The sequence below is a fragment of the Penicillium waksmanii genome, assembly GCF_028829765.1.
Source record: "Penicillium waksmanii strain IBT 27052 chromosome Unknown utg000009l:1.0-4314994.0:1.0-4318279.0, whole genome shotgun sequence".
In the NCBI taxonomy this organism is placed as follows: Eukaryota; Fungi; Ascomycota; class Eurotiomycetes; order Eurotiales; family Aspergillaceae; genus Penicillium; species Penicillium waksmanii.
The window spans coordinates 2718069-2741770 of NW_026643255.1; the positions used below are offsets into that span (position 1 = coordinate 2718069).

At 51.2% G+C, this 23702-nt stretch overlaps 11 protein-coding genes across 11 annotated transcripts; 6 read left to right on the plus strand and 5 right to left on the minus strand.

The window, feature by feature from the left end:
* Positions 1-210: 210 nt before the first annotated feature.
* N7481_011353 (condensin subunit SMC2) lies at positions 211-4065 on the plus strand (the record flags this gene model as incomplete). The annotated part of the gene is made up of 6 exons (XM_057270572.1): positions 211-237; positions 297-337; positions 417-2574; positions 2625-2999; positions 3063-3736; positions 3801-4065. 6 exons carry the CDS (start codon positions 211-213, stop codon positions 4063-4065), a joined length of 3540 nt encoding a protein of 1179 aa, XP_057117746.1.
* Positions 4066-4872: 807 nt separating this feature from the next.
* Positions 4873-5578, plus strand: N7481_011354 (CUE domain-containing protein; the record flags this gene model as incomplete). Its single annotated transcript, XM_057270573.1, has 2 exons — positions 4873-5151; positions 5276-5578. The coding sequence occupies 2 exons, from the start codon at positions 4873-4875 to the stop codon at positions 5576-5578; spliced, it is 582 nt and encodes a 193-aa protein (XP_057117747.1).
* Positions 5579-5966: 388 nt separating this feature from the next.
* psf2 (DNA replication protein PSF2) lies at positions 5967-6945 on the minus strand (the record flags this gene model as incomplete). The annotated part of the gene is made up of 3 exons (XM_057270574.1): positions 5967-6081; positions 6180-6769; positions 6832-6945. The coding sequence occupies 3 exons, from the start codon at positions 6943-6945 to the stop codon at positions 5967-5969; spliced, it is 819 nt and encodes a 272-aa protein (XP_057117748.1).
* Positions 6946-7219: 274 nt separating this feature from the next.
* alg10 (dolichyl-P-Glc:Glc(2)Man(9)GlcNAc(2)-PP-dolichol alpha-1,2- glucosyltransferase) lies at positions 7220-9163 on the plus strand (the record flags this gene model as incomplete). Its single annotated transcript, XM_057270575.1, has 2 exons — positions 7220-7973; positions 8028-9163. The coding sequence occupies 2 exons, from the start codon at positions 7220-7222 to the stop codon at positions 9161-9163; spliced, it is 1890 nt and encodes a 629-aa protein (XP_057117749.1).
* Positions 9164-9663: 500 nt separating this feature from the next.
* N7481_011357 (tyrosyl-DNA phosphodiesterase 1) lies at positions 9664-11593 on the plus strand (the record flags this gene model as incomplete). Its single annotated transcript, XM_057270576.1, has 4 exons — positions 9664-10155; positions 10211-10323; positions 10378-10795; positions 10853-11593. Coding segments are annotated over 4 exons (1764 nt in total), but the record flags the coding sequence as incomplete, so codon positions are not given.
* A 292-nt stretch (positions 11594-11885) lies between these two features.
* On the minus strand, positions 11886-12418 carry N7481_011358 (uncharacterized protein; the record flags this gene model as incomplete). The annotated part of the gene is made up of 2 exons (XM_057270577.1): positions 11886-12005; positions 12095-12418. 2 exons carry the CDS (start codon positions 12416-12418, stop codon positions 11886-11888), a joined length of 444 nt encoding a protein of 147 aa, XP_057117751.1.
* A 402-nt stretch (positions 12419-12820) lies between these two features.
* N7481_011359 (putative U-box domain protein) lies at positions 12821-13912 on the minus strand (the record flags this gene model as incomplete). The annotated part of the gene is made up of 3 exons (XM_057270578.1): positions 12821-13054; positions 13142-13679; positions 13830-13912. 3 exons carry the CDS (start codon positions 13910-13912, stop codon positions 12821-12823), a joined length of 855 nt encoding a protein of 284 aa, XP_057117752.1.
* A 1477-nt stretch (positions 13913-15389) lies between these two features.
* On the plus strand, positions 15390-16139 carry N7481_011360 (uncharacterized protein; the record flags this gene model as incomplete). The annotated part of the gene is made up of 2 exons (XM_057270579.1): positions 15390-15644; positions 15732-16139. 2 exons carry the CDS (start codon positions 15390-15392, stop codon positions 16137-16139), a joined length of 663 nt encoding a protein of 220 aa, XP_057117753.1.
* A 1146-nt stretch (positions 16140-17285) lies between these two features.
* N7481_011361 (RpiB/LacA/LacB family sugar-phosphate isomerase) lies at positions 17286-17768 on the minus strand (the record flags this gene model as incomplete). The annotated part of the gene is made up of 1 exon (XM_057270580.1): positions 17286-17768. The coding sequence occupies one exon, from the start codon at positions 17766-17768 to the stop codon at positions 17286-17288; it is 483 nt and encodes a 160-aa protein (XP_057117754.1).
* Positions 17769-19657: 1889 nt separating this feature from the next.
* On the plus strand, positions 19658-20512 carry N7481_011362 (triose-phosphate isomerase; the record flags this gene model as incomplete). The annotated part of the gene is made up of 1 exon (XM_057270581.1): positions 19658-20512. The coding sequence occupies one exon, from the start codon at positions 19658-19660 to the stop codon at positions 20510-20512; it is 855 nt and encodes a 284-aa protein (XP_057117755.1).
* Positions 20513-21788: 1276 nt separating this feature from the next.
* On the minus strand, positions 21789-23412 carry N7481_011363 (dihydroorotate dehydrogenase 2; the record flags this gene model as incomplete). Its single annotated transcript, XM_057270582.1, has 3 exons — positions 21789-22750; positions 22771-22882; positions 22942-23412. The coding sequence occupies 3 exons, from the start codon at positions 23410-23412 to the stop codon at positions 21789-21791; spliced, it is 1545 nt and encodes a 514-aa protein (XP_057117756.1).
* Positions 23413-23702: the final 290 nt, after the last annotated feature.

The window sequence follows — 23702 nt, forward strand, 5'->3', positions numbered from 1 at the left end:
GTCAGACGGAGACTTTCCAAAGAAAGTGGCCGAGTGCCCCAGATGGCAGCCTCGGGGATGACGGGGGTGGCCCGTGCCAAGACCACAATCGATAAGGTCACCTGACAAGCAGCTGTGCTTACCTGGGCAAATCATAAACAAAACAATCGCGCCCCTCTTCAGCTTTCGACATCTCCGCCTCCGCCCGCGAGCCGACTCGCATTGCCAACCATGCGGATCGTTGAAATTGTGATAGACGTGAGTCATCGAAAATGCTCCGATGGCCTATACGGATGCGCTGACAATTGTTCTTTTAGGGCTTTAAATCGTACGCCGTGCGTACGGTGATCTCAGGATGGTGCGCAAGCTCTCCGACTATGTTGACGGCCGTCGCAGAGGGGCAACGGGTATGGTGATGTGCTGACAGAATATCATAGGGACGAAGCGTTCAACTCGATCACAGGCCTGAATGGTAGCGGTAAATCCAACATTCTGGACGCCATCTGTTTCGTTCTCGGTATCACGAACATGAGCACCGTTCGCGCGCAAAACCTCCAAGACCTCATCTACAAGCGCGGTCAAGCCGGTGTCACTAAAGCCAGTGTGACCATCGTCTTCGACAACCGCGATACTGCGAAATCCCCGATCGGTTTTGAGGAGTATGCGAACATCTCTGTGACCCGACAAATCGTGCTGGGAGGTACCAGCAAATACCTCATCAATGGCCATCGAGCGCAGCAACAAACCGTCCAGAACTTGTTCCAGAGTGTTCAGCTGAATATCAACAATCCCAACTTCCTCATTATGCAAGGTCGCATTACAAAGGTCCTGAACATGAAGGCAGTTGAGATCTTGTCGATGATTGAAGAAGCTGCCGGTACACGAATGTTCGAAGACCGCAGGGAGAAGGCGATCAAGACAATGAGCAAGAAGGAACTGAAGCTGAACGAGATCGAAGGCCTTCTCAAGGAGGAAATTGAGCCCAAGCTGGAGAAGCTTCGCTCTGAGAAACGTGCTTTCCTCGATTTCCAGCAGACACAAAGTGATCTCGAACGCTTGACTCGAGTTGTCATTGCCCACGACTATGTGCGGGGTGGTGAACGGTTACGAGTTGCCGGCGATGAGTGCGAGAACAAGCGGAGTAAGGTGCAAGCGCTGGAGGAGAATGCCGACAAACTCAAGAGTGAAATCGCCCACTTGGAAGAGGATGTGAAACGTGTGCGAGCTGCTCGCGACAAGGAACTGCGAAAGGGCGGAAAATTCCAAGGTCTCGAGGACGAGGTGAAAGCGCATTCACATGAGTTAGTCCGGTTGACAACTGTGTTTGATCTCAAGAAAACTAGTATGGAGGAGGAGAAAGAGAAGGGCAAGGATATTCGAAAGACTGTCAAAGACCTTGAGAAAGCTTTGCAAGAAAAGAAGAAGGTCTATGATAAAGTTCAGGCCCAGTACGATGCCGCTAAGGCAGAACTTGATGCCCAAAACGCGGAAGTGGAGCAGAAGGAAGAATTGCTCCAAACTTTGCAGACCGGTGTTGCCTCGAAGGAAGGCCAAGAGAGCGGATACCAGGGCCAATTGCAAGACGCTCGAAACCGTGCCAGCAACGCAACTACGGTACAGGAACAAGCGAAGCTTAAGATCTCCAATTTCGAAAAGCGGATCAAGGAGGACGAGCCACGCGCCAAAAAGGCCAAAGAGCAGAACTCCGGTCTATTGTCCGATTTGGAAGGATTGAGGTCACAAGCGAAGAAGCTTGAGGCAGAGCTCACCAGACTAGGATTCGAGCCTGGAAGGGAGGAGCAGATCTACCAGGAACAGTCTCAACTCCAACGCGATATCCGTGAACTTCGCCAAAGAGCCGATGGCCTCAGGCGGAAGGTTGCCAATGTCGACTTCAACTATACTGACCCTCAACCCAATTTCGACCGATCGAAGGTCAAGGGCTTGGTCGCCCAACTATTCACACTGAACAAGGATCGGATCCCGGCGGCAACTGCTCTAGAGATCTGCGCCGGTGGTCGTCTGTATAACGTCGTTGTCGACAGCGCCGAGACCGGTACCCAGTTGCTCCAAAAGGGCAAACTGCGCAAGCGCGTTACCATTATTCCTCTGAATAAGATCTCCTCCTTCAGGGCTTCCGCAGAGAAGATAGGAGCCGCCCAGAACATTGCCCCCGGGAAGGTCGATTTGGCCTTGTCTTTGATTGGGTACGACGACGAGGTTATTTCAGCGATGAACTATGTCTTTGGCAACACCCTTATTTGTGAAGACGCCGACACTGCCAAGAAGGTCACTTTTGACCCGTCTGTTCGAATGAAGAGTGTTACTCTCGATGGCGATGTTTATGATCCCTCTGGAACACTGTCGGGTGGAAGTTCCCCCAACTCCAGTGGAGTTCTTGTTACTCTGCAGCAGCTCAATGAGATCAACAAGGAGTTGAGGAGTAAAGAGCGTCAACTGGCCACCTTGGAGGATAATATGAAGAAGGAAAAGAAGAAGCTTGATGAAGTTCGATCGATCAAGCAAGCACTGGACCTCAAATCTCATGAAGTCAAGCTTACCGAAGAGCAAATCAACAACAACTCTTCCTCTTCCGTATGTACCACCTTTTATTTTGGCTGCTGTGCTATGCTAAACTGAAATAGATTATTGCTGCCGTTGAAGAGATGCGAGCAAACATCGAGCAACTGAAACAAGACATTGCAGATGCCAAAACCCGACAAACCGAGGCCGCTAAAGATATTAAGCGCATTGAGAAAGATATGAGCGAATTTAGCGACAACAAGGATAGCAAGTTGGCAGAGCTACAGAGCTCACTCAACACTCTCAAGAAAAACCTCACCAAGAATTCTGCTTCGGTGAAGGAGCTGCAGAAACAACTGCAGTCATCTCGTCTTGATTCTGAGCAGGTTGGAAGTGATCTTTCAGCCGCCGAAGAACAATCAGCAGAGTCGGAGAATACGCTGAAGGCTCAAGTCGAAGAGATTGATTCTCTGAAGCGAGAACAAACACGGCTCAAGGTATGTTCTTTGCTCTGACAAAAATTCCACGGAAATGAAATTGACCTTTTCTTTTCCCTCTAGGATGCCCACGATGTTGCCCAAGCCCACCTCGAGGATGAGAGAGCCAAGTTGACTGGCTTCGACGACGAGTTGCGGGAACTCGAGAAGACGATGAAGACGAAATCCTCGCAAATCACTGAAGAGGGTCTGGAGATGCAGAAACTTGGCCACCAGCTTGAGAAGCTGCAGAAAGACCAGAACACTGCCGCCCAGGCCGTTGGCCACATGGAGCAAGAGCATGAATGGATCGCGGACGAGAAGGAGCAGTTCGGTCGCCCCAACACCCCATATTACTTCCAAGACCAGAACATCGCCGAATGCAAATCTACGTTGCGCAACTTGACCGAGCGATTCCAGGGGATGAAGAAGAAGATCAACCCCAAGGTTATGAACATGATCGATAGTGTCGAGAAGAAGGAAGCCGCTCTGAAGAACATGATGAAGACCGTCATTCGCGATAAGCGTAAGATCGAGGAGACCATCATCAATCTCAACGAGTATAAGAAGGAAGCGCTTCACAAGACCTGGGTTAAGGTCAATGGTGACTTTGGCCAAATCTTCGCGGAACTTTTGCCGGGCAGCTTTGCCAAACTCGACCCTCCCGAGGGCAAGGATATCACAGACGGACTGGAGGTTAAGGTGTCTCTTGGAAAGGTCTGGAAGCAGAGTCTCACAGAGCTTAGTGGTGGACAACGGTACGTTCCAATTCTTCTTGGGTCTTTTATATATATATACACATGACTAACTTCTTACTATCAGATCACTTATTGCTTTGTCCCTGATTATGGCCCTCTTGCAATTCAAGCCAGCTCCCATGTACATTCTGGACGAAGTCGATGCCGCGCTGGATCTCTCCCATACCCAGAACATTGGTCGCCTGATCAAGACCCGCTTCAAGGGATCTCAATTCATTGTCGTCTCACTCAAGGATGGCATGTTCCAGAACGCCAATCGCATCTTCCGCACTCGATTCAGCGAGGGAACCAGTATCGTCCAGGCCTTGACCCCTGCCGACCTGCAATGAGTATGATGAGCTACGTCGGTTGGCTATCCATGGATGGTCTTTTTTGTCTTTTATGTTGTTGACCTAGCCTGTTAGATGCATTCGTCTTGTCTTTCTTGCCCTATTGGTGGCAGTTGGTGTTTTGGTGTCGAGTCTGGCTTCTTGGATGGGAAGGAATATTGGCTCATGATCTATGCTATGCATGATGACTGTTTGTTTGGTGTTGCGCAAGCCCAGCTTATCCACCCCCGGGATGGCTTGAATTCGTGTAAATCATTTTTTTATTCTTCTTACTTTGCCTATTCATCTGAATACACAATCGTGGCGTGGATATCCCTCGACTTGTAGATCATAGACTTCGCTCTGATACCTTCCACTTCAGACGCAACTGTGAGGGGTGACGCCTTCCGAGAATCGGAATAGACGGAGAGACTTAGAGACTGCGAACGAGTCGGATCTGGCGAGGAATCCAATTTCTATAACCTTTCATCTCGAGTCTCCCGCTATTTCCATATAGCTTCCATTGTTCTCTCCACTTCTGCTTTGCTGATGCCATCAAAGGTGCCCCGGCACGTGCAACCGTCAGTACCGACCCGCAACTCCGTCTACTCCGTCTACTCCGCCACACCTTGCGACAGCAACCGTCTCCGCGCTCTAAATCTCACCCTCTAACCCGGTCGCATCACGACAAGTCTGAATCAGAGGGAATATCATTCCGCACACGACCTCCTGCCTGACACGCGGAAGCGCTCCCGCCTCCGCGATTCGGCCTGACAGCCCGAACTTCCCCCAAACCCGAGACCCGCGCCCCCCCTCGGTCAAAACACAATGCACGACGATGAGCCCTCGTTGAATATACCCTCTCTCCTCACCCTTGCGGTAGTGTCATTCTTCGTCATCCGATGGTTTTTTAACCGCGACGATGGTCCCGCTGGTGCCAGTCGGCCCCGTGGACGTGGCAATGCTGTTGACCCAGCCCAAGTCGAGCAGATCTCCCAGATGTTCCCCCAGTTGAGTACGCGAGACATCATGTGGGATCTTCAGCGCAATGGAGGCAGCGCTGCCGCGACTACGGAGAGGATTCTAACTGGACGGGGACTTGAAACGGTACGTCACACATACCTTGCGCTTGTGGTGCTGTCATTCGGATTCTCGACACCATACCGCTCAGTGTCTTCTTTTCCCCTTGTCAGGACGACTTCTATGCGATATTTGATCAAAATACTGACAGTCCATGTTTAGCCGCCCCCCCTCGTTCCAACCTCAGGTCGCAATCCCTTCTACCAATGCCACCGTTCCACGGGCTACGTCAACTGCCACCACCAAGGGTGATGGACAGGACTTGATATCTCGGTATAACCTCAGCTCAAAGATTGTTAGTGAAAAGGATTCGGAGACTTCAACGGCTTCATCGGCAAGCTCATGGTCTCAGAACAAGGACGAGCGTCAACGCCTCCTCCAAAAACGTCGTGATGAAATGATTCTTGCGGCGCGGAGAAAGATGATGCAGAAGAACCATGATAATCCCCAATAGTGAAGCTATTGCGCGTTAAATAATTTTTCCAACCACTGCTTTTCGGCCCTTGATGCTTGATGCAAACTATGGCATTTCCTGTACCAACGTTGCTATCAGCCTTCTCCTCTCCTCCTTTCCCCTCCTATCCCCAGCGGTATTGTTCCCCGCCTATGTTTTTGTATTAGAGCGCTTTCGCATGATGTATGGTGTTAGGTAAATTGGAACAGTTTCGGTTTTACGACCGCTGATTTATCTTAATAAAAAAATCGGGTATATGCGTCTATATACATGAAGTCGTTCGAGTATGAGAGAGGGTGTAGGGGGAGGGCGGCATTTGTCCGCGTTGCAGATGCACCTTTAACGCCAAAAAAATGAATAGCCAAACAATAAACATATCCCATGCAGGTTAAAACTCCATGTAGTCCTCTTCTTCCTCGTCCTGGGCACCGTCATATGCACCATTAGCCCGTTGCTCGGCCATTTGCTCGCGCCGGGCTTGCTCTTTAGACGCGCCAAGTTTCCTGGGATAAAGGGTTAGTAACTGAATGATACCGGGCGCAAAGCAAAAGCAAATGCAAATTTGCAATTTCGTAGTATCACTGAGATCGACGCCACATACCGGAGATTATCCACTACCCCAGTCAGGAACCCTCGCTCCTCGCCAACTTCCATTGCGCCAACACCTGTCAAGGCAACACCCCCACCACCGGTTGCTGCTGCGTCGAGAACGTCCGTGCCGGCTCTCATTTTAGCCAGACGTACTTCACGCAAGTCTTTCAATAATCGTCGGATTTGATCCGGTTCCACAAGGTCATCACTCGCGGACTCGAGCATCATGTTCCCCATCTCGACCCAATGGAAGGGCAATGCGGGCGGATCACGGGACGAAAACCCCTCCGCCTGAGCAGTATTTTGTGGTAAGAATGGCGGCGAGGCATAATATCTATTACCGTCCGGTGTATATTGAGGTCGGGCAGTAGGCGCAAGTCCGTCATCCCGAATGCTGGGCTGGCCGGGCAGCGGGGGAGGAGGGGAGAAGGTATCCCTATAATCTGGATGTTGGGATTCGACCTCGAGGATCAAGTTGAGAGGTTCGGGGTGTAGCCATGATGGAGGCATAATATTCGCGCGGCGTTGACGTTTGAGGAGCAGTGCGAGCCAGAGGGGCAAGGAGGCGCGTTGTGGAGGAACAAGAGGTTCAATCGGACCCTGTAAAAAAGTCAATTGGTGTTTCCTTCACGAGATCATCACATATATAAAAAAGAGCTTACCCCGAGTAGTTCTAGGCCCTCGAGACGTTGGCGAGGCACCACCGTCACCATCTCCATCTCCGCGAGAAAGCCAATCTCCGAGGGCGTGAGGCCCCGCGGGAGAGGAAATGCCATTGGATATTAAAAATGGCGAAAAAAACTCCCAAAGCAGATAGTCCCAGCACAAAAATAGGGCTCTGAGAATATTAATACCCCATGTCTGATTGATTGATGCGTCGGAGTCGCGAATCGCGCGTATCGGCGATCGCCAAAGTGTGTTTGCGGTGTTTGCAAGCAAATTATACATGAGCTGTCCCGCGGAACTCTGGAGCTTGCTCTCCTCCCCCTTCGAAGCTCACACCACCTCCTCACAAATGATGCTTGTTCGTCCCGCGAGATCAGGAGCACAATGAGTCTACGTGAATCGAATCTCAGCCGCGCGGCGCGCTACGCCATTCCGTTCGCTCTCGTCCTCATCGCTGCCTGGAGGACACAGGTTAATGCCAAAGTGCCGGAGGCGTATCTGGATGAAGTGTTCCATGTCCCCCAGGCTCAGGCCTATTGGGCGCACAAATGGACTCACTGGGACCCAAAGATAACAACCCCGCCGGGCCTGTATCTATGGTCATACGTCCTTTGCGCCGCCATGCTCGCCCTCCGCGGGTCTCCGGCGAAACTCGACGTCGCAGCTCTACGTACGACCAATGTTGCCGCGACTGCGGTCTTTCTACCTTGGCGATTACAAACACTCTTGGATACCGTGCAGAAAGTGCGGAACAACCGGCCCTTCAGCGCGTGGCTCAGTCATACCGTCCTGAACATATGTCTATTCCCTCCGCTGTTTTTCTTCTCGGGCTTATACTATACCGACATTCTCGCTCTATTGGTGGTTATTGAAGCTTATAATTGGGATCTGAAGCGTGTGAATGGAGGCAAATATGGGCCAATCTATGCGTTGGGCTTCCTGGTCTTTGGATTGGCTGCTCTGGTTTGCAGACAGACGAATATTTTCTGGGTATCCGTATTCTTGGGTGGACTACAGGTCGTTCGTACAGTTCGCCAGTCTGCGAAAACTTGTAAATCGTCTGAAATCTCAGCGGTTGTCAAGGGTGGATTCCGGAATGAAGTATACGACCCGCTCGTTGCGGAAGCCTCCTTGGAAGGTATGTTTGTTTCGTCAACTTGATCGTCTACCATGCTAACATGAAATTCATTAGATTACTTCAAAACTGCTCTCTCGCTTGCTGCTGCAAGTCTCAGAAACCCGTTCTCTATCGTTGCCTCGATCATCCCCCACATCATTATCATGGGAGCGTTCGGTGGATTTGTCCTCTGGAACGAGGGCGTTGTGCTTGGACACAAGGAGTTCCACACGGCGGGAATACATTTGGCCCAAATGCTCTATATCTGGCCGTACTTCTTCTTTTTCTCGTGGCCATTGCTGGTCATCCCCGTGCTCAACTTCATTGCACCGACTAGCATTTTGCCCAAGTGTCTGAACTACGGATTCCCCGAGAAGCAAAAGAAGCTACCAAGACTCGTGGCTGCTCTAGCCGTCTTGCCGGCTATGCTTGCCGTCGTGCATTTCAATACGATCGTGCACCCTTTTACTCTCGCTGATAACCGACACTACGTTTTCTATGTCTTCCGCCTCCTACTCGGAGTGCACCCGGCAGTGAAATACGGTGCAGTCTTGGTATACTTCCTTTGTGGATGGGCAGTCATCTCCGCCTTCGGCTTCTCTATCGTCCTAGCGCCACCTCGACTCGTGCAGGTTCCTTCGTCCTCAAAGCCCGCCGCACCTGCGCCCAACCCACCTGCTGCCCCTACCGAGGAACCTCAAGGCAACCGGAAAGAGCGTCGCGCCAAGGCGAAAGAGGACAAAGCCACATCCAAGAAGGAGGCTACATCTAAGAAAGACACTGGATCCAAGAAGGGCAAGCAGACAGAACCTGATCCACAGTCCCCCGAGGCACTCGCCAAGGTCCAAGAGCACCTCACTCAGCGACAGATTCAACAACCCAATGCGCCTCGAGTTAGCTTCGTTCTTGTTTGGCTCGCTACAACCGCTTTGTCATTGGTCACTGCCCCTCTTGTCGAGCCGCGCTACTTTATCATTCCTTGGGTGATGTGGCGTCTGCATTTACCGTCCTCCCCGATCCCTGCTATGTACCGCCAGAAACGACCGGAGCTGGAAAGTGAGAAAGCCCGCGCGGATATGATTACCAATGCTCCTAAGTTCCTGGAGACTGTGTGGTTTATCATTATTAACGCTGTGACCGGGTATGTCTTCCTTTATAAGGGCTTTGAATGGCCTCAGGAACCTGGCAAGATTCAGCGGTTTATGTGGTGATCTTTGGACTTTGGATTCTTTAGCTTCAAAAGGCTACTGTATATTATTTAGAGGGTGTGATTTCAAAAAAATAAAAAGGTGTCAATATTATTATGTAATTTTGTATTATTTGAGGACATATAGGTACTATTGGTTTGAAAGGGACAGTGTGTCTACTACTGGTAGTGGTACTTCAAGTTCCAGGGTTGAAGTCAGGTGCGGGCGGTGCTTCGAGCTGGAGATATACTTTTCCCGGGTGAAGGTGAATTCAAGTTCTACTACCGTATTTCACCAATTTGAACTGATCCTCCCCCGCCAACTTGAATCACCAATGGATATTTCGAACGTTGAATGATTTCGCAATCAATTCGATCTTGGAATCTACCTCGTCACCCAAACAGTAGAGTTCCGAGTCTTTTCCTGGCGAGGCCTAGTTCGCGACACTTCCGTCTGAGGCATCCTTCACCCTTATCCCATGAAGTGACCAGCAAGATATCCTGCGATATACGCGGCCTTTCAGCCATGGAGCGTCCATCCAAAAGAGCACGCGTCTCGTCAGATTCTACGGGGAGACGCAGGGCCGACCGAGACGAACCGAGACGCCCTTGAATTCGCTGAACAGGTCCATCTCTCCACCTCTGCGGACGCGTTCTCAGCCAATCCAGGTGACAGACTCAGATCTCGCATGTCCAGAATTGGTCAATGAAAAGCCGGCGACTGGAGACCAGACACTCGATACCACACGCCCTGCTGGCCCTCCGCGTTGCATCCGTTCTCCAATCCAACTCACTCACATCGCGGATTACCCTGCCTCAAAGGGGTACAATGTCGACGCCGTGAGATTGCGTGATATCCTCGGGGATCCCATGATCCGCGAATGCTGGCAGTTTAATTACATGTTCGATGTGGATTTCTTGATGAACCAATTTGATGAAGATGTCCGAAGACTGGTAACTGTGAAAGTGGTGCATGGATCGTGGAAAAAAGAGTCACCCAATCGAATCATGATCGATGTAAGTTTGCATTCCCCCGAGATCACTTGAATTTTGGAATATTAACATGTTCCAGGAAACATGCTCTCGCCATCCCAATGTTGAGCCTATCATAGCTTATATGCCGGACCCCTTTGGGACTCATCATTCGAAGATGATGATTCTCCTTCGCCATGATGATTTAGCTCAGTGAGGAATTTATGCCTTGGGGTATTGATTGTGTTTTGCTAACAATAATCCTAGAGTGATCATACATACAGCCAATATGATTCCTGGTGACTGGGCGAACATGACACAAGCAGTATGGCGATCCCCATTACTTCCTCTACAGAGGCAAGGAGATCCATCCTCGGCCCCGGCGCAGACCGACGTTGGTACCGGCGCTCGCTTCAAGAGAGATATTCTCGCGTACCTGAAGGCGTATGGTCCTAAAAAAACTGGTCCACTGGTACAGCAGCTACAGAGCTATGATTTCAAAGCAGTTCGGGCAGCCCTCGTTGCAAGTGTACCATCCAGGCAAAAGCCCAGCGAACTGGATTCGGAACAATCCACTCTTTGGGGCTGGCCAGCCCTGAAAGATCTCATGGGGCGAGTGCCCATTCATAAGCAGGGGAATTCAAACGACAAGAGCGAGATTCGGAAACCTCATATTGTCACACAGGTAGGACTCCCATCATCCCCATCTTCTCTTTGTGTAGACGATGTTAACATCTTCTAGGTCTCCTCAGTGGCCACCCTTGGCCAGACAGACAAGTGGCTGAAAGAAGTATTCTTCAAAGCACTTGCACCGACATCACCGAACCCCGTCCCAAAATACTCCATTATCTTCCCAACGCCGGACGAAATACGCCGCTCACTCAACGGCTATTCTTCCGGAGGTTCGATCCACATGAAAACGCAAAGCGCACCGCAGGCCAAGCAACTGCAGTATATGCGACCTTACCTCTGTCATTGGGCCGGCGATAATCCGTCCGACCCAGACCTTTCCAAAAATAACCTCCTCAAGCAAGACGCTGGGCGCGGTCGTGCTGCACCGCATATCAAGACTTATATTCGATTCTCAAATGCGGAAACTATGGATAGAATTGACTGGGCAATGGTGACATCCGCAAACCTATCTACACAAGCATGGGGCGCAGCGACAAATGCGAACGGCGAAGTGAGAATCCAAAGTTTCGAGATTGGCGTTGTTGTTTGGCCACAGCTCTTCGCCGATGATTCGGTTGCCGGGAAGTTAACATCATCCACATCGCCTGGAAGATCTACTAGGATGGTACCATGTTTCCAGTGTGACCTGCCAACTGCGCCTACAGGGAATCTCGGACATCACAATTTAAAGACAGTGGTCGGACTCCGTATGCCTTACGACCTTCCGCTGACACCATATCGCGCCTCTGATGAACCATGGTGTGCAACTGCGGCTCACAATACGCCTGACTGGAGAGGCATGACCTGGTAGGAAAGATATCGGCCATATGATTTTAATCGCTGCAGCCCAGCTTATTATACGAGGATACTCAATAGGCCACTAAGAATGTGGCAACAATAGCTCTCGGTTACCCTCGGCAGCTTTATATACAATATTTGGGGCTGCTATCAATACAGAATATGCGGTATAATTTATTCGTAGATGCATCGCGTCATTTGTGATTCGAACTCCATAGTGTAAACCCTTGTCGAGTTGTATTCGATCCTAGGTTCAGCGGCCGTAGTATCATCTCCTTCCGTGATGAGCTATACTCATTTAACATTTAGTTAAGGCCCTTCGCGGCGATGAGATCAACGACCTGCTTGATGTAGGCAACCTGGGAGCCCTGAGCGGTGTTTCCTGCCTCGACAACCTTCTCATAGGCGCTGTAGAGGTGCTTCTTCTGTAAAATCGCGAAAGCGCATTAGCCAAACGTGATATCTTCGACAATAATACAAGTGAGGAGGAAAAATTAAGCAGCTCAATACGTACAACAAGGTCGAACATGCCAGGCTTGTCAACCTTAACACCGTTGCCAATCTTGTAGTGAACGTAGAGGTTGGTCTTCTCGGTGTTATCAGGGGCGGACTGGAGTTCCATGACCAGCTTCGCGGCGAATTCGAAACCAGCCTTGAGGGCAGCACTCTGGGCCGGATCCTCGATCTGAGCCTTGTTTCCCTGGGCCTCGGCGGTAACGTAGGCCTTCTTCAGGTCATCGGTGTTGATTCCGGCGGCGGCCTTCTGGACCTCGGGGGAGTATTGGGCACCGTTCTGGGCGGCCTCGAGGGCGGTGATGAAGGCAGTGATATCGGACATTATGGATAGAGCTTCGGTGGAAATTTGGTATGGTTGTGAGGAGTTTAAAGTGGTGGAAGGATTGTTGAGAGTTGGAGAAGCAGACGGTTGAGGAGGGGCTTTGGTGGGGTTTTGCTGACATGCCCACCCGCCAGTTGATCAGCGGTTTCCATGACAGGGGAAAACCATAGTTGGATAATTGGATCTGTTCTTTTTATACTATTAAATTTGTGGATTTTAACAATATAAAATATACATTGGATAGAGTCTACACCATCAAAGGCGTATAATTCACTAATCCGTCCGATCCCGACGCCTGCCGATGCAAATGGTGATGCTGGTGCTCGTGCATATCACTCGCTATGCATCAGAAACAAAACATATCAAAGAATACTGCCAGAAATACAAAAGCCACACAGACATCTAGTAGTCCACTGCCCACCCGTTTTCGGTCAAGAAATGTTCACAGGCGGCCTTGAGTGCATAGTTCGGGCGCAAATCCTTGACCGTGATCGCAGCCCGCGTAATTGGATCGACACCCGATTTCTCTACATATTTGGTAATGCCGATACGATCAAAGCTGCTTCCAGACGGGGTCATGACAGGGTCATGCATGACTTCAAAAGTTATACCATCGATCAGGTAATCAGGGACATGCTATGAGATCCAGTCAGTTAGCCACTCAGTCAGGACCCCATCGCCACCACAACCCGGGGGGGAAAGGGAAACGAATAATAAACTTACGCGCTCTTCCACCTCTCCATTCGAAGCAATTCGAATCGCCTCCCGTAAATTATGAATCTTCTTTTCAGAATCCTCCCTCAACGCCCTCTGATCCTCTCCAAACCCAATCTCCCCAAGTTCCCCCGCATCAACCCGTTTCCGCAACTCCGCAACTGAGCGCTCCAAATCCGCCTCAACAAGAGTCTCAATGCTCCTCAGTGTTTCATTCATTTCGCGCAGTCGGGACGTCTCCTTCGCAGCCCAGATCTGCTGCTTGGCACGCAGGACTGTCCGCGATAAGTTCTCCGTTTGCGCATTCTTAGAACTCAAGCTGAGCTGGTACGCGTCTACCGCCACATCATATGCCTCTTGCGGCCGTTGGAGACCGAGTAAGGCCTGTGAAAGATAGTAGGAGCTCTTCAATGCTGTAGGATTCTTCAGGCCGTACAGATCGATCGCGGCGCGGGCGTCATGTTCGACCTCGGCCCATTTCCCGAGCTTGATGCGGGTGATGGCGCGATTGGAGAAGAAGGTTGGGTCGCGCGGGTTCTTTTGAATACTAGTATCAGGAAGAAAGAATTGTTAGCATCTCGCCCTTTCTTCCGTGTATCCGACATAAATTCACAAGTTCTCATTCAGGGTGTGCAGGAATGTGTCATGGGGGGTGTATGGGATGTATTTGCCCCACGCAAATTGGAAGGCGTCTTACGCTTGAGAGAAGTAGTCTTCGGCGCCTGGGAAGTCACCCTGCTTGAAGAGCTCATTGCCCTTGGTCTTCAGCTCTTGCGCCATTATGCAACCTGGGAATGCGAGTGTCGGAGGTGTGTAGTCGCGAAAAGTGGTTGACGATCGCTGATCAATCAGTTCTCCAGGTGGGGCGACCCACCGTGCAGGAAAGTTGAGGGATGTATCTCAGTGAAAGAACATGAAGAGCGAGATCGGAATAGAATAAGAAGAAGAATTCGATTCTCTTCCTTCCGGGGCTCCTGATCTGTCTGTTGTATAATATTCGACAGGGAATAACAAAGAAGTGAGCATGTACCTCATGCAGTTGTTGTGGAAGGTTATCGATCCCCGCAGAATAGATGAGTCATCTTGATGCTCATTACTAACTATATACTGAACAGCAATCATCCAGTGGTTCCATAACTCAGTTGGTTAGAGTGTGGTGCTAACAATGCCAAAGTCGAGGGTTCCTCTGGAACCAATACTTTTGCACGTTGATGTCTTTCCCCTTACATTTCGCTGGCTTGTTTAGTACTTTCGTCTGAAATGTATGGCTCTTTCTATACCTACCTAGGTAGGTACAAATAATCAAGGCTGTCTGAAACCTTGGAACTTGAACATATATATCTCAACGTGAGAGGGCAAAGCAGAGGAGGATTTGTGAAACTGCGTCCACGGGTGTCATTAAGTTTGATTCAATTGAGAAACATGCTACCACTAGTCATCATCGCTTTCACTTTCAATGACGATGTCAAATAGTATTCCACTGGGCATTAGACGCTGTGTATAATATTGAATAAACCAAAAGGTTCGTAATTATGGCTTGTCAAATGTAACGTACTGGTAATTTCAAGTCAAAACGTTGTATACAAAGCGACCTCCCTGCACTAGATACTATATATAGCATCTAGCATTGCAGCTGGACTTGTCTGAGTGACTTTGGACTTCAATACTACTAGTGTTGGCATTGATCTCACTTCGAGCCTCAGCATAATTTGCAACATTCAAATGAATTTTATCCAACAACAAAACACCCGCAAACACTATCGTTTCAGCCGCGACTATTTCCTCACTTCTTTTCTCAAATAGGAGGCTCTTTCTCGCACCCCTTTCCCTCCGAGCTAAGTATTAAAGGGGGTATGGCCCCATGGGGCCATACGCGAGCCCGTCGTGGCGTTGGGATTGGAAGAGAAGCATTCGCTAAGCCGGGGGCGGCTCCGTAGTTTTAGGCTCCTCTAGGCATTCGAGATGTTAAGTCAAGCATTAGACCCCCTGGATCCTGACAAATCTCCAATTTGGACCCCAAATTCTCATCTCGGTTTTCGACCAGGAATCTAGTGCATTGTGCTCGGCAGCCTAGCCAGGGCACAGGCACCATGCGATGAATCTGGAAACCCCCCCGAAATGAAGGCCTGCGAGACCGGAGGGCGACGGCAACAAACAACTATAAATACCATTGAGAAATCATGGAAAACCCCCCCAGCCCTAGTTGAACTCAATCACCAGAATTCTTTCTCGGGTAATATTAAAAACCACAATAATCATGTCCTTCCTCATCGCCGGCTTCTCGCTACTCGCCGCAGCACAAGCCGCAACCGTCCTCCCAGTTGAGGTCTCAGGAGGATGCACCAAGCTCCCAGCCTACGATTCCTCGGCCGGAATTGCCGGACCGTGGGTCGTAACTGTTGACCAGTGCGTGAACACCACCGCCTCCGACAATGCGTGCAGTATGGAAGGATTTGGCAGTGAAGCCGTGTACTTCCTACAGCAGGGAGACACAAGCGTTGAGAGGGGTTATGTAAGTTCTTTTTCTCCCCCTCCCTTTCATCCACTCGTCTGAATTCCATAAGAAAGCAAAAATTTCTAACTCTCCCCCTCTCACTAGCTCGCAATCGTCGACAAAAACGACATAGCCAAAAGCCCAATCCGCTGCAACGACGCAACAAACTCCTTCGAGTCCTACGTTCCCTCCGGCGTGAGCGGAGCCGAATGGAAGAGCGTCAATATCAGCGATTACGCTTATAGTGCCGAGCTCATGTGGGGACTTGGTCAGTATAGTTTGCCCATTCAGACCTACAATCACTATCAGGATGGGGTTAAGCAGGATGGTATTTTCCTGGGCTCGCATAATGTGACGACTTGGGGTATTCAGATTAATTCTGGTTCGGCGGGGAGTGGTGGGAGATCGTATTGGACTTTGAGATTGTTGGGACCGAATAGTGCGGATCCTTCTACCGGGGAGCCTTTGTATGATGGGGAGTTTCGGACTTTCGTTCGCATTGATGGGAGTTAAGGGGGCTTCAAGTTTGTGAGAGAATATAGACGTGGATTGCCTTCGCAGAATAGGGTATTTTGGATATCTATGGATGGGGATTAAGGAGTGTATTAGTTTCCCATGGTCATCTAGTAGACGAAGGAATAAATTGCTGTGCCAATATAGTTGCCGATCTATGCTCAGCTATATCTACTACCAATAGAGCGTTTTGTGGTCGTTCCCACACACACTCTATACTATTCTCAGGCTATCCGAACACCCACTTGCTACTAGTATTTCACGCATTTTGATATGCTCCATTTCCCACAAAAATCCTAGTATTTTTTCGTATACATCCAAGTCTTTCCATTCCATCCATCATGTACATTGATTGGCCGGAGGCGTTTCTTCACGGAAAACTGAAGCGGAAAACCCCCCCATGTTTTGAGTTGGACTCCCGGGAACTTTGTGGTACCCAATCTGTGACAGCCAACTCCAGATTAGAGCCATGGGTATGTTAAAGTTTAGAAAATTGTTGGAAATTAACCACGCGGCGAGTCGGGGAATTGTTGTGCGGGGTCGAGGCTGGTGAAACATTGCTATGGGTTCACTTGTTACCGCGAGGCAGGAGGAATCTTTTCATAATACTGGCATATCATCTCCAATTAGATAAGATTCAACCGATTTAGATTGGATTGATGACTCGTAGGTTCCGAGTCTCACAAATAGTTGTTCCATATTCGTAAGGCCACTAACCCCGGGTGTTAGTTATCTAGAACGTAGTGTTCAACCCCACTGCCCCGCAGTCCCCCGCAGACTTCAAGTTGTCGCGTTCTAGTATTTATTTGCTGTCACTGTACAGTTGACGAACGATTCAAATTTAGTCCATAGAATAGCAAAAGAGAAATTAACTTTCGAATCATACTGTATTGTGAATCTAGATCTACCGACCAAAGCAAACCAAACAGCAGAACTCGACAATCGATTCGTGGTATCATGAAGCGCTTTGTATGAAAACAAGGTATGTAAAGTGAGTTGCGCAGGTACACCCATCGCAAATCAAAAGAATGAAGCGACCGCATTATGATCACAACCAATCTCCAGAAAGAAAAAAATGTACTAGGCTAGACAATTTCAAGACCCGAGGTGAAGTCTCGCGAAGCCCCATAGCCGGCGCAATTGCATCTAAGCAGAGCCAGAGAACTTAGTCTCGTAGTCGGAGATAGCCTGGACCTTAGCGGCAGAGGCGCTGGAGGGGTCGAAGCGGTAGTTGAGCCAGTCGAGGGCGAGCTTCTTAGCAAGCTCGATGCCAATGACGCGCTGGCCCATGCAGAGGACCTGGGCGTCGTTGCTCAGGATGGAACGCTCGACGGAGAAAGGGTCGTGGGCCGTAACGGCCCGGATGCCGGGAACCTTGTTGGCAGCGATGGCGACGCCGAGACCAGTGCCGCAGATGAAGAGGCCACGGTCAGCCTTGCCGGCCTTGATTTGCTGGGCGCCCTCGACGGCGGGGTGAGGGTAGGCGGTCTTATCGGAGGAGGAGTTGACGCCGACGTCGGAAATGGAGGCGACGAGGGGGCTCTTCTCGAGGACGGCCTTGATGGCGTCCTTGTATGGGACGCCGGCCTCGTCGCAGGCCATGACGATACGGAGGGGAGGAGCAGACATTATGGTAGAGTATAGATAGGTTGGTAAGGTGGATGATGGATGGGTGAAGGAAGGATCGGGTTGGATCTTGGAGATGATGGTAGAATAATTGAATGGTTGGATTTCGCCTGCACGAAGCCAGGGCCATCCAGGGGCCTTTTTATATTTGGGGGAGTCTCATCGCTTGCCGTGCAACGCATTTCCCCGGGTGGTGGAGACGGGTTGATGGGACCAATCCTCGCGTCTGGGAAGTACCATCTTGGGTTCTAGTTCCACCGTGCATTGGTACGAATAATGGGCAGCCTTGATACTATCTTGTCGGAGGTGGGGGGGGAGGCAGTCTGCCCCGCCATAGCGTCATGGCTGGGGAATGAGGAGATGTGAGTGGGCGGGGAGACTGGCAGCCGCCCAAAACCGGATGGTGAAGTACTCTTGGTTACTCTTGATTACTGTACTATACACGAGGCGGTACCTCGTATTACCGAACAGGCCATGAACATGAACATGAACATGAATGTGAATGTGAGCAACATGAAAAATGATATGAATTAGAACAAATTCACTTCAATTGATTATCCGAAGAGCAGCCATCGATGTCACCAAAGCCACCAGCTGCAGCCCTCATCTGTGAGCGAGGGCATTGACCAGGCATTGACTCCGAGGCGCTAGGACCGTGCGACACGCCGAGCAAAGCCAAAGACCAAGAGGGGTCTAGAGTCAAGGGTAGGGTCGGGATGAAGCCATCCGGTTACGCTTGACTTGCCTTGAGGGGATTGTGTTTAGGCAACCAAGCCGACATGGACCCGAGGCCCTGAGGCCCCTGGATAGTAACAGGGCATATCCCCTCTGTATACTTCGATGATATGGTACTGTATACAGTATGAAATATAGAATATCCAACTAGTAGATCTTCTTGACGCCGTAAATGATGTAAGTTCCACCCCTGGAAGGCAGCCCATTCGTACATCAGTCTCCATTTCCATCGGCTCCGGCCATTTCACCTGCGTCGCTCATCCCCCACTGTTCTGGCGACTCCACCGAACGTTGGCTCGAGTATCCCGCTAGAGTAGGTTTCGAAACTTACATACTTACATCCTGTGAATTGCACGGTCGTATGTACTCCGGAGGAACCATGGGCGAGGCTATGCAGGTGGGTGAATGTGTATGTAGATCGAGTGTCAAGTGTATGCACTTCCCAGGTAACTAACGTCCGTCGGGTCTGGCCAGATGTACGAGTATGCGCGAATATCCTCAGCTTTGCCCACAACCGGTTTTATTTTTACCAACTAGTAGGTAATTCCCATTCCCATTCCCCATTCCCCATTCCCCACTGTGCCTACTTGTTGGCTGGTACGTACGTAACCCTTCCTAATCTTCCAAGTATCAGTTACTTCTCGTCTGTCTTGTTTCTTTCAAACACCTCTACAGTACTGGTATACTTCAGGTTCCTATCCACTCCAAAGTACTCCCACCTACTTCTAGCCCACGGTCTCCACAGCGTCCCGTTCATCTTCTGGTTTCACTTTAGCCTCAAAACACCGTGACATCACTCGATCTGATCCATCCTGGTAAGCAGGGAACGGTCCTCGTCTTGAGTGCAGCCAGTCGGCCGCTAATGCGTGTGCGGGATGGGCGCTGACGCCTCCTCCTTCCACAGAAATACTCAGGAAACCAAAAGAAAAAAAAGAACTCAACTTTCACACCCTTCCCGTATTCCAAAGCTCCCAAGGACACTTGTTCTCTTCTCCGTCAAAGTTCAAGTTCCGAATTGAGGGGGACATTCACGCACCGACCCACTGTTGTCCTGCCCGAGTCCGGGGGAAACTCCACTCTATTGAATCTTTTGAATCTCCCTCCCCTACACTTTTTTGCTCTCACTACATTCCACACACATATCACACACCTACATCATGGCGCCAACTACCTACCCCGTGCTACCGGAGAAGCTTCTCCTCATCTCCCTGAAGATGTACTTTACCCCCCAGCGCACCCTCGACTACGTCCGCGGCCTCCTAGACCCCGCCAACGAAATCGTGCGGCCAGAGAACCGCTCGAAGCTCCTCCTCGCCCTGATCCCAGATTTCCTCACCATCTGGCCCTGCGCCGACATAATCAGAGAATACGAGAGTAAGCTCTCAGCTTCCGGAACCTCCGTCTCCCCACCTCCATTCCTCCTCGGCGCTCAGGACTGCATGTGGGAGGAATCCGGCGCCTACACCGGAGAAGTCTCCCCAGCCTCCATCCGCTCTCTGGGCTGCTCAATCGTCGAGCTTGGCCATGCCGAGCGCCGCGCTCTCTTCGGCGAGACAGATGAACAAACTGCGCGCAAGGCTGCCGCCACCAGTGCACAGGGTATGGTACCCCTCGTCTGTATCGGTGAATTGACTGCCCCGGGCGCGGTGGCTTCTCAAGCTGTCGGCCAGGCTGTCTCCGAGTGTGCTGTTCTTGTGAACGCGGTGCTGAATGCCATCCCCGCTGATGCACCTGTGATCTTTGCCTACGAGCCTGTGTGGGCTATTGGACAACCCAGACCTGCTGGTGTCGATCACGTTGCCGCGGTCGTGGATGGCATTCGCGGGGTGATTGGGTCGCGACCCGGTACTGCGCGGGTTCTGTACGGCGGCAGCGCTGGTCCTGGACTCTGGGGCGAGGGCGGACTGGGCAAGGCTGTTGATGGAATGTTCCTGGGCCGATTCGCGCATGAGATTGGCGGTGTGCGCAAGGTTGTCCGCGAGGTGGAGGAGAGTCTGGGTGTTGCGGTCTAAGCCAAAGCCATTGCCACGCCTGAGTGACAAGAAGCATTTACCGATCGGTAGCTTCGGCCATTCCATCCCGTTCCATTCCTCATGAAGATATCACGAAACAATGACTACAGTACCATTGCATCTCACACCTCTACTTTACCAACATGGCCTGATCATTGGTATTGTGGTTTCACATCATACACTATACCGTCACCGTTATACCACACAACAACCAACAGCGTACCAGTTTAGAAACCAGCTCCTAAACCCCACGGAATGGGTCTGGACAGGGGAACACGAGCTTTCTCAGCCTGCATCCAGCGAAGCAATTGGGTCCATTCGGCCTCAATTGTGGGTCGGAGGGGCTATCGCTGCATCTCCGAGTCAAGCAGACCCAAACCCTGTCGAAGCTGAGCAGCTCCCGGGAAGCCTATCTGGGGGATCCCGTTGTCGATGGATCCCACTTCTCCACCAGATCCATGCACCACAATGGAGCCATAGAGAAACCGACTGGAGAAAAGTGGGTTGGATATTTGATCCACATTCATCGACCTCGCGACGCGGGTTTCCCCCACGACATTTTTTGATGTGCCCCGCCTCTGTCACGCGGTCGATCAGAGATTTAGTTCTTAAGAGCACCCTATGCCCATCCATTTTTAGATCGGTGTTGCTCCGATGGTTTTCTATGCCTTATTTTTCCAGCCGCCCTCACCTTTCGATTCAAGTGCCTTTTTATCATTTGCTGTATGTCGATGATGTGGTTGGAATGTCATAGACTGAGGGGCAAGAGTCCACTGTGGAATCGACTCCATTTCTTTCTTCCCCATTGTACTGATCGAGTAACCCGAGCACAGCGATTGGCGATCTGTGTGCTTTCTACGGCTTTGCCTGAGTAGGCAAGAATTGGCCCTGGACTCGGACTCGGACTCGGACATCGGAGAAGTTGTCGCCAATGACCGGCTTCTCTCCGCGTCTCGTGCCGAGCTCGGGTATCCGTTGACGAAATGCGCCCACAACCGAGTGCTGTCATTTTTTTTTATCAAGATAGAATCAAACTAATCAGAGCGAACATTCTCGAATTGTTCATCGCATGAATCAGAAGTGTGTGTTGAAATATCAATTCATCATCACAACAAAAATAATATAGGGAGCAAAAGAAATACACCAAGTTACTCATGAAATGCTGAATATTCCTATCATATGCTATGTACAAAACTATTGTAAATCGTTCAATCTATTGCCTAAAGTTCTCCCTTTTTTCCAAAGAGCTTAAACTAGCAGCTCCCATCACACCGCTTCATTTCTTCTGCAGCTCCTCACGCAGCTCCTGCTTCACCCGCGTCACCGTTCCGATACCGCCATAAACAACACCCGTATACATCATAGCGACCGAAGCACCAGCCTCAAGAGCCTGACGAGCCTCGCGGCCATTAGTGATACCGCCAGAAGCGAAGATCACCTTACGAGCGAGCTGGTCAGCAACAGCAGGCGCCGAACCCTCATCAGAAGACTTCTCAGCAGCCTCAGCCTGAGACGGGGGACCCTGGTCCAGCATGGCGCGGTAGCGGGCGATCAGAGGAACAGAGCGGTCAAAGAGCTGCGGGCCAGAATAACCACCCGTCTCGTTGAGAGTGCTTGCCTCCTTCTCCGGTAGAGCGAAGCCCTTGGGCTGCGGGTCGGGCCGGCGGTTCGTCGTGTTGCCGACGATCACGCCGTCAACGCCAGAGTTCCAGACTGCTTCACAGATACCGGAGACCTGCTCGTTCGAGTCTTCATCCGGACTAACCTTGACCATGACACGGGGCTTGGTCTTACGGTCGACGGCCTGAGCTGCGCCAACGACAGCGGTCAGGATGGTTGTTAGCGGGGCGGCGGCTTGTAGGTCGCGCAGGCCGGGGGTGTTGGGGCTGGAGACGTTCACGACGAGGATATCGGCGTATTTGGCCACGCGGTCGACGCAGTAGACGTAGTCGCGCGCGATGGCGTCGATATCGCCATCCGGCGTGAGCTTGTTCTTAGCAACCTGTACGGCAAGGAGTTTGCCGGGAATAAGACTGCCGGGAGGAACGTTGGCTTCGCCGTCCAGGACGTGCTGCTCGGAGTCTTCGTGCGCGCCGAGTCCGGCGGAGTAGGCGAAGTCTTGCACGCGCTGCTTCAGAACTTCGGCCATGTGGTCTGCGCCGAGGGAGTTGAGGCCGTAGCGGTTGATCATGGCGTGTTGAGAGGGTAGACGGAAGACACGCGGCTTGGGGTTGCCCTCTTGTGGGAGAGGGTGGTACCGCCGACTTCAACGATGCCGGAGCCAATGTCGAACAAGACGTCCGGGATGTCGGCGTGCTTGTCCAGACCGGCAGAGATACCGATGGGGTTGTTGATCTTGTAGCCGAAGACCTAAGAAATCTCGCGTTAGTATGTCATGTCAATCGATCATGTCTAATGAGTATTCCCACCTCAGTAGCCAAAGCCCCATCACCATCCGGGTCACCACGTTCCCTTGGGTGCAGACCAAAACGGTAAAGCAGCTTCAACGCATCAACGCCAACATGATGCGCCTCCTCAGCATCCGGGTAAATGAGTCGGATAAGAGGAACGACCGCATAGCGGTGGGCGCTAGCCCTTGTATCGGTTCCGTAGATATATCCAGCCAAGAGCACCAAAGCCAACGAAGTACCATAAAGACCCTTTCTAGAACCACGAGCAGCCTTCTTAGGGATCTCCTTCGGGGCCTCCTTCGCCGCGTCCTTGGCAGCTTCCTTCACGGCCTCGGTGGCGGGCGCCGAATCCGACGCATATCGCAAGATGCTGGGCACGCGATCAGCCCGTTTCGGCTGCAGGGCCGGCCGTTGGCACCAGCGGGATGCGGGGAGTGAGCGAGCCCGAAGGCTGGTCCTCCACGCGATTGAGGCGGAACTCGACGTCATTTGGGCTGGAGGTGGGATTGGTGCTTAATTGGCCTTCCTCGCCGGGTGCGCGCCGGATTAAACCTGTTTGATGGATTGGTTAGTTTTGCTTGGGGATCTTGGGTGCACTGTGCGGGGAGCTGTAGTCCGAGCTGGTGGGTGCAATGGTGAAATGGAAGCTTGTGAGAAACTCTCTGAGCTTCCACGGGCACGAATTGACTGGCAACCGGAGGGCGACTCACTGTTATGACTTGATCCGAGGTTCTGCAGTGCCCTTGCAGATCCGAAGATTGGACGGAATCGGAGGCGCG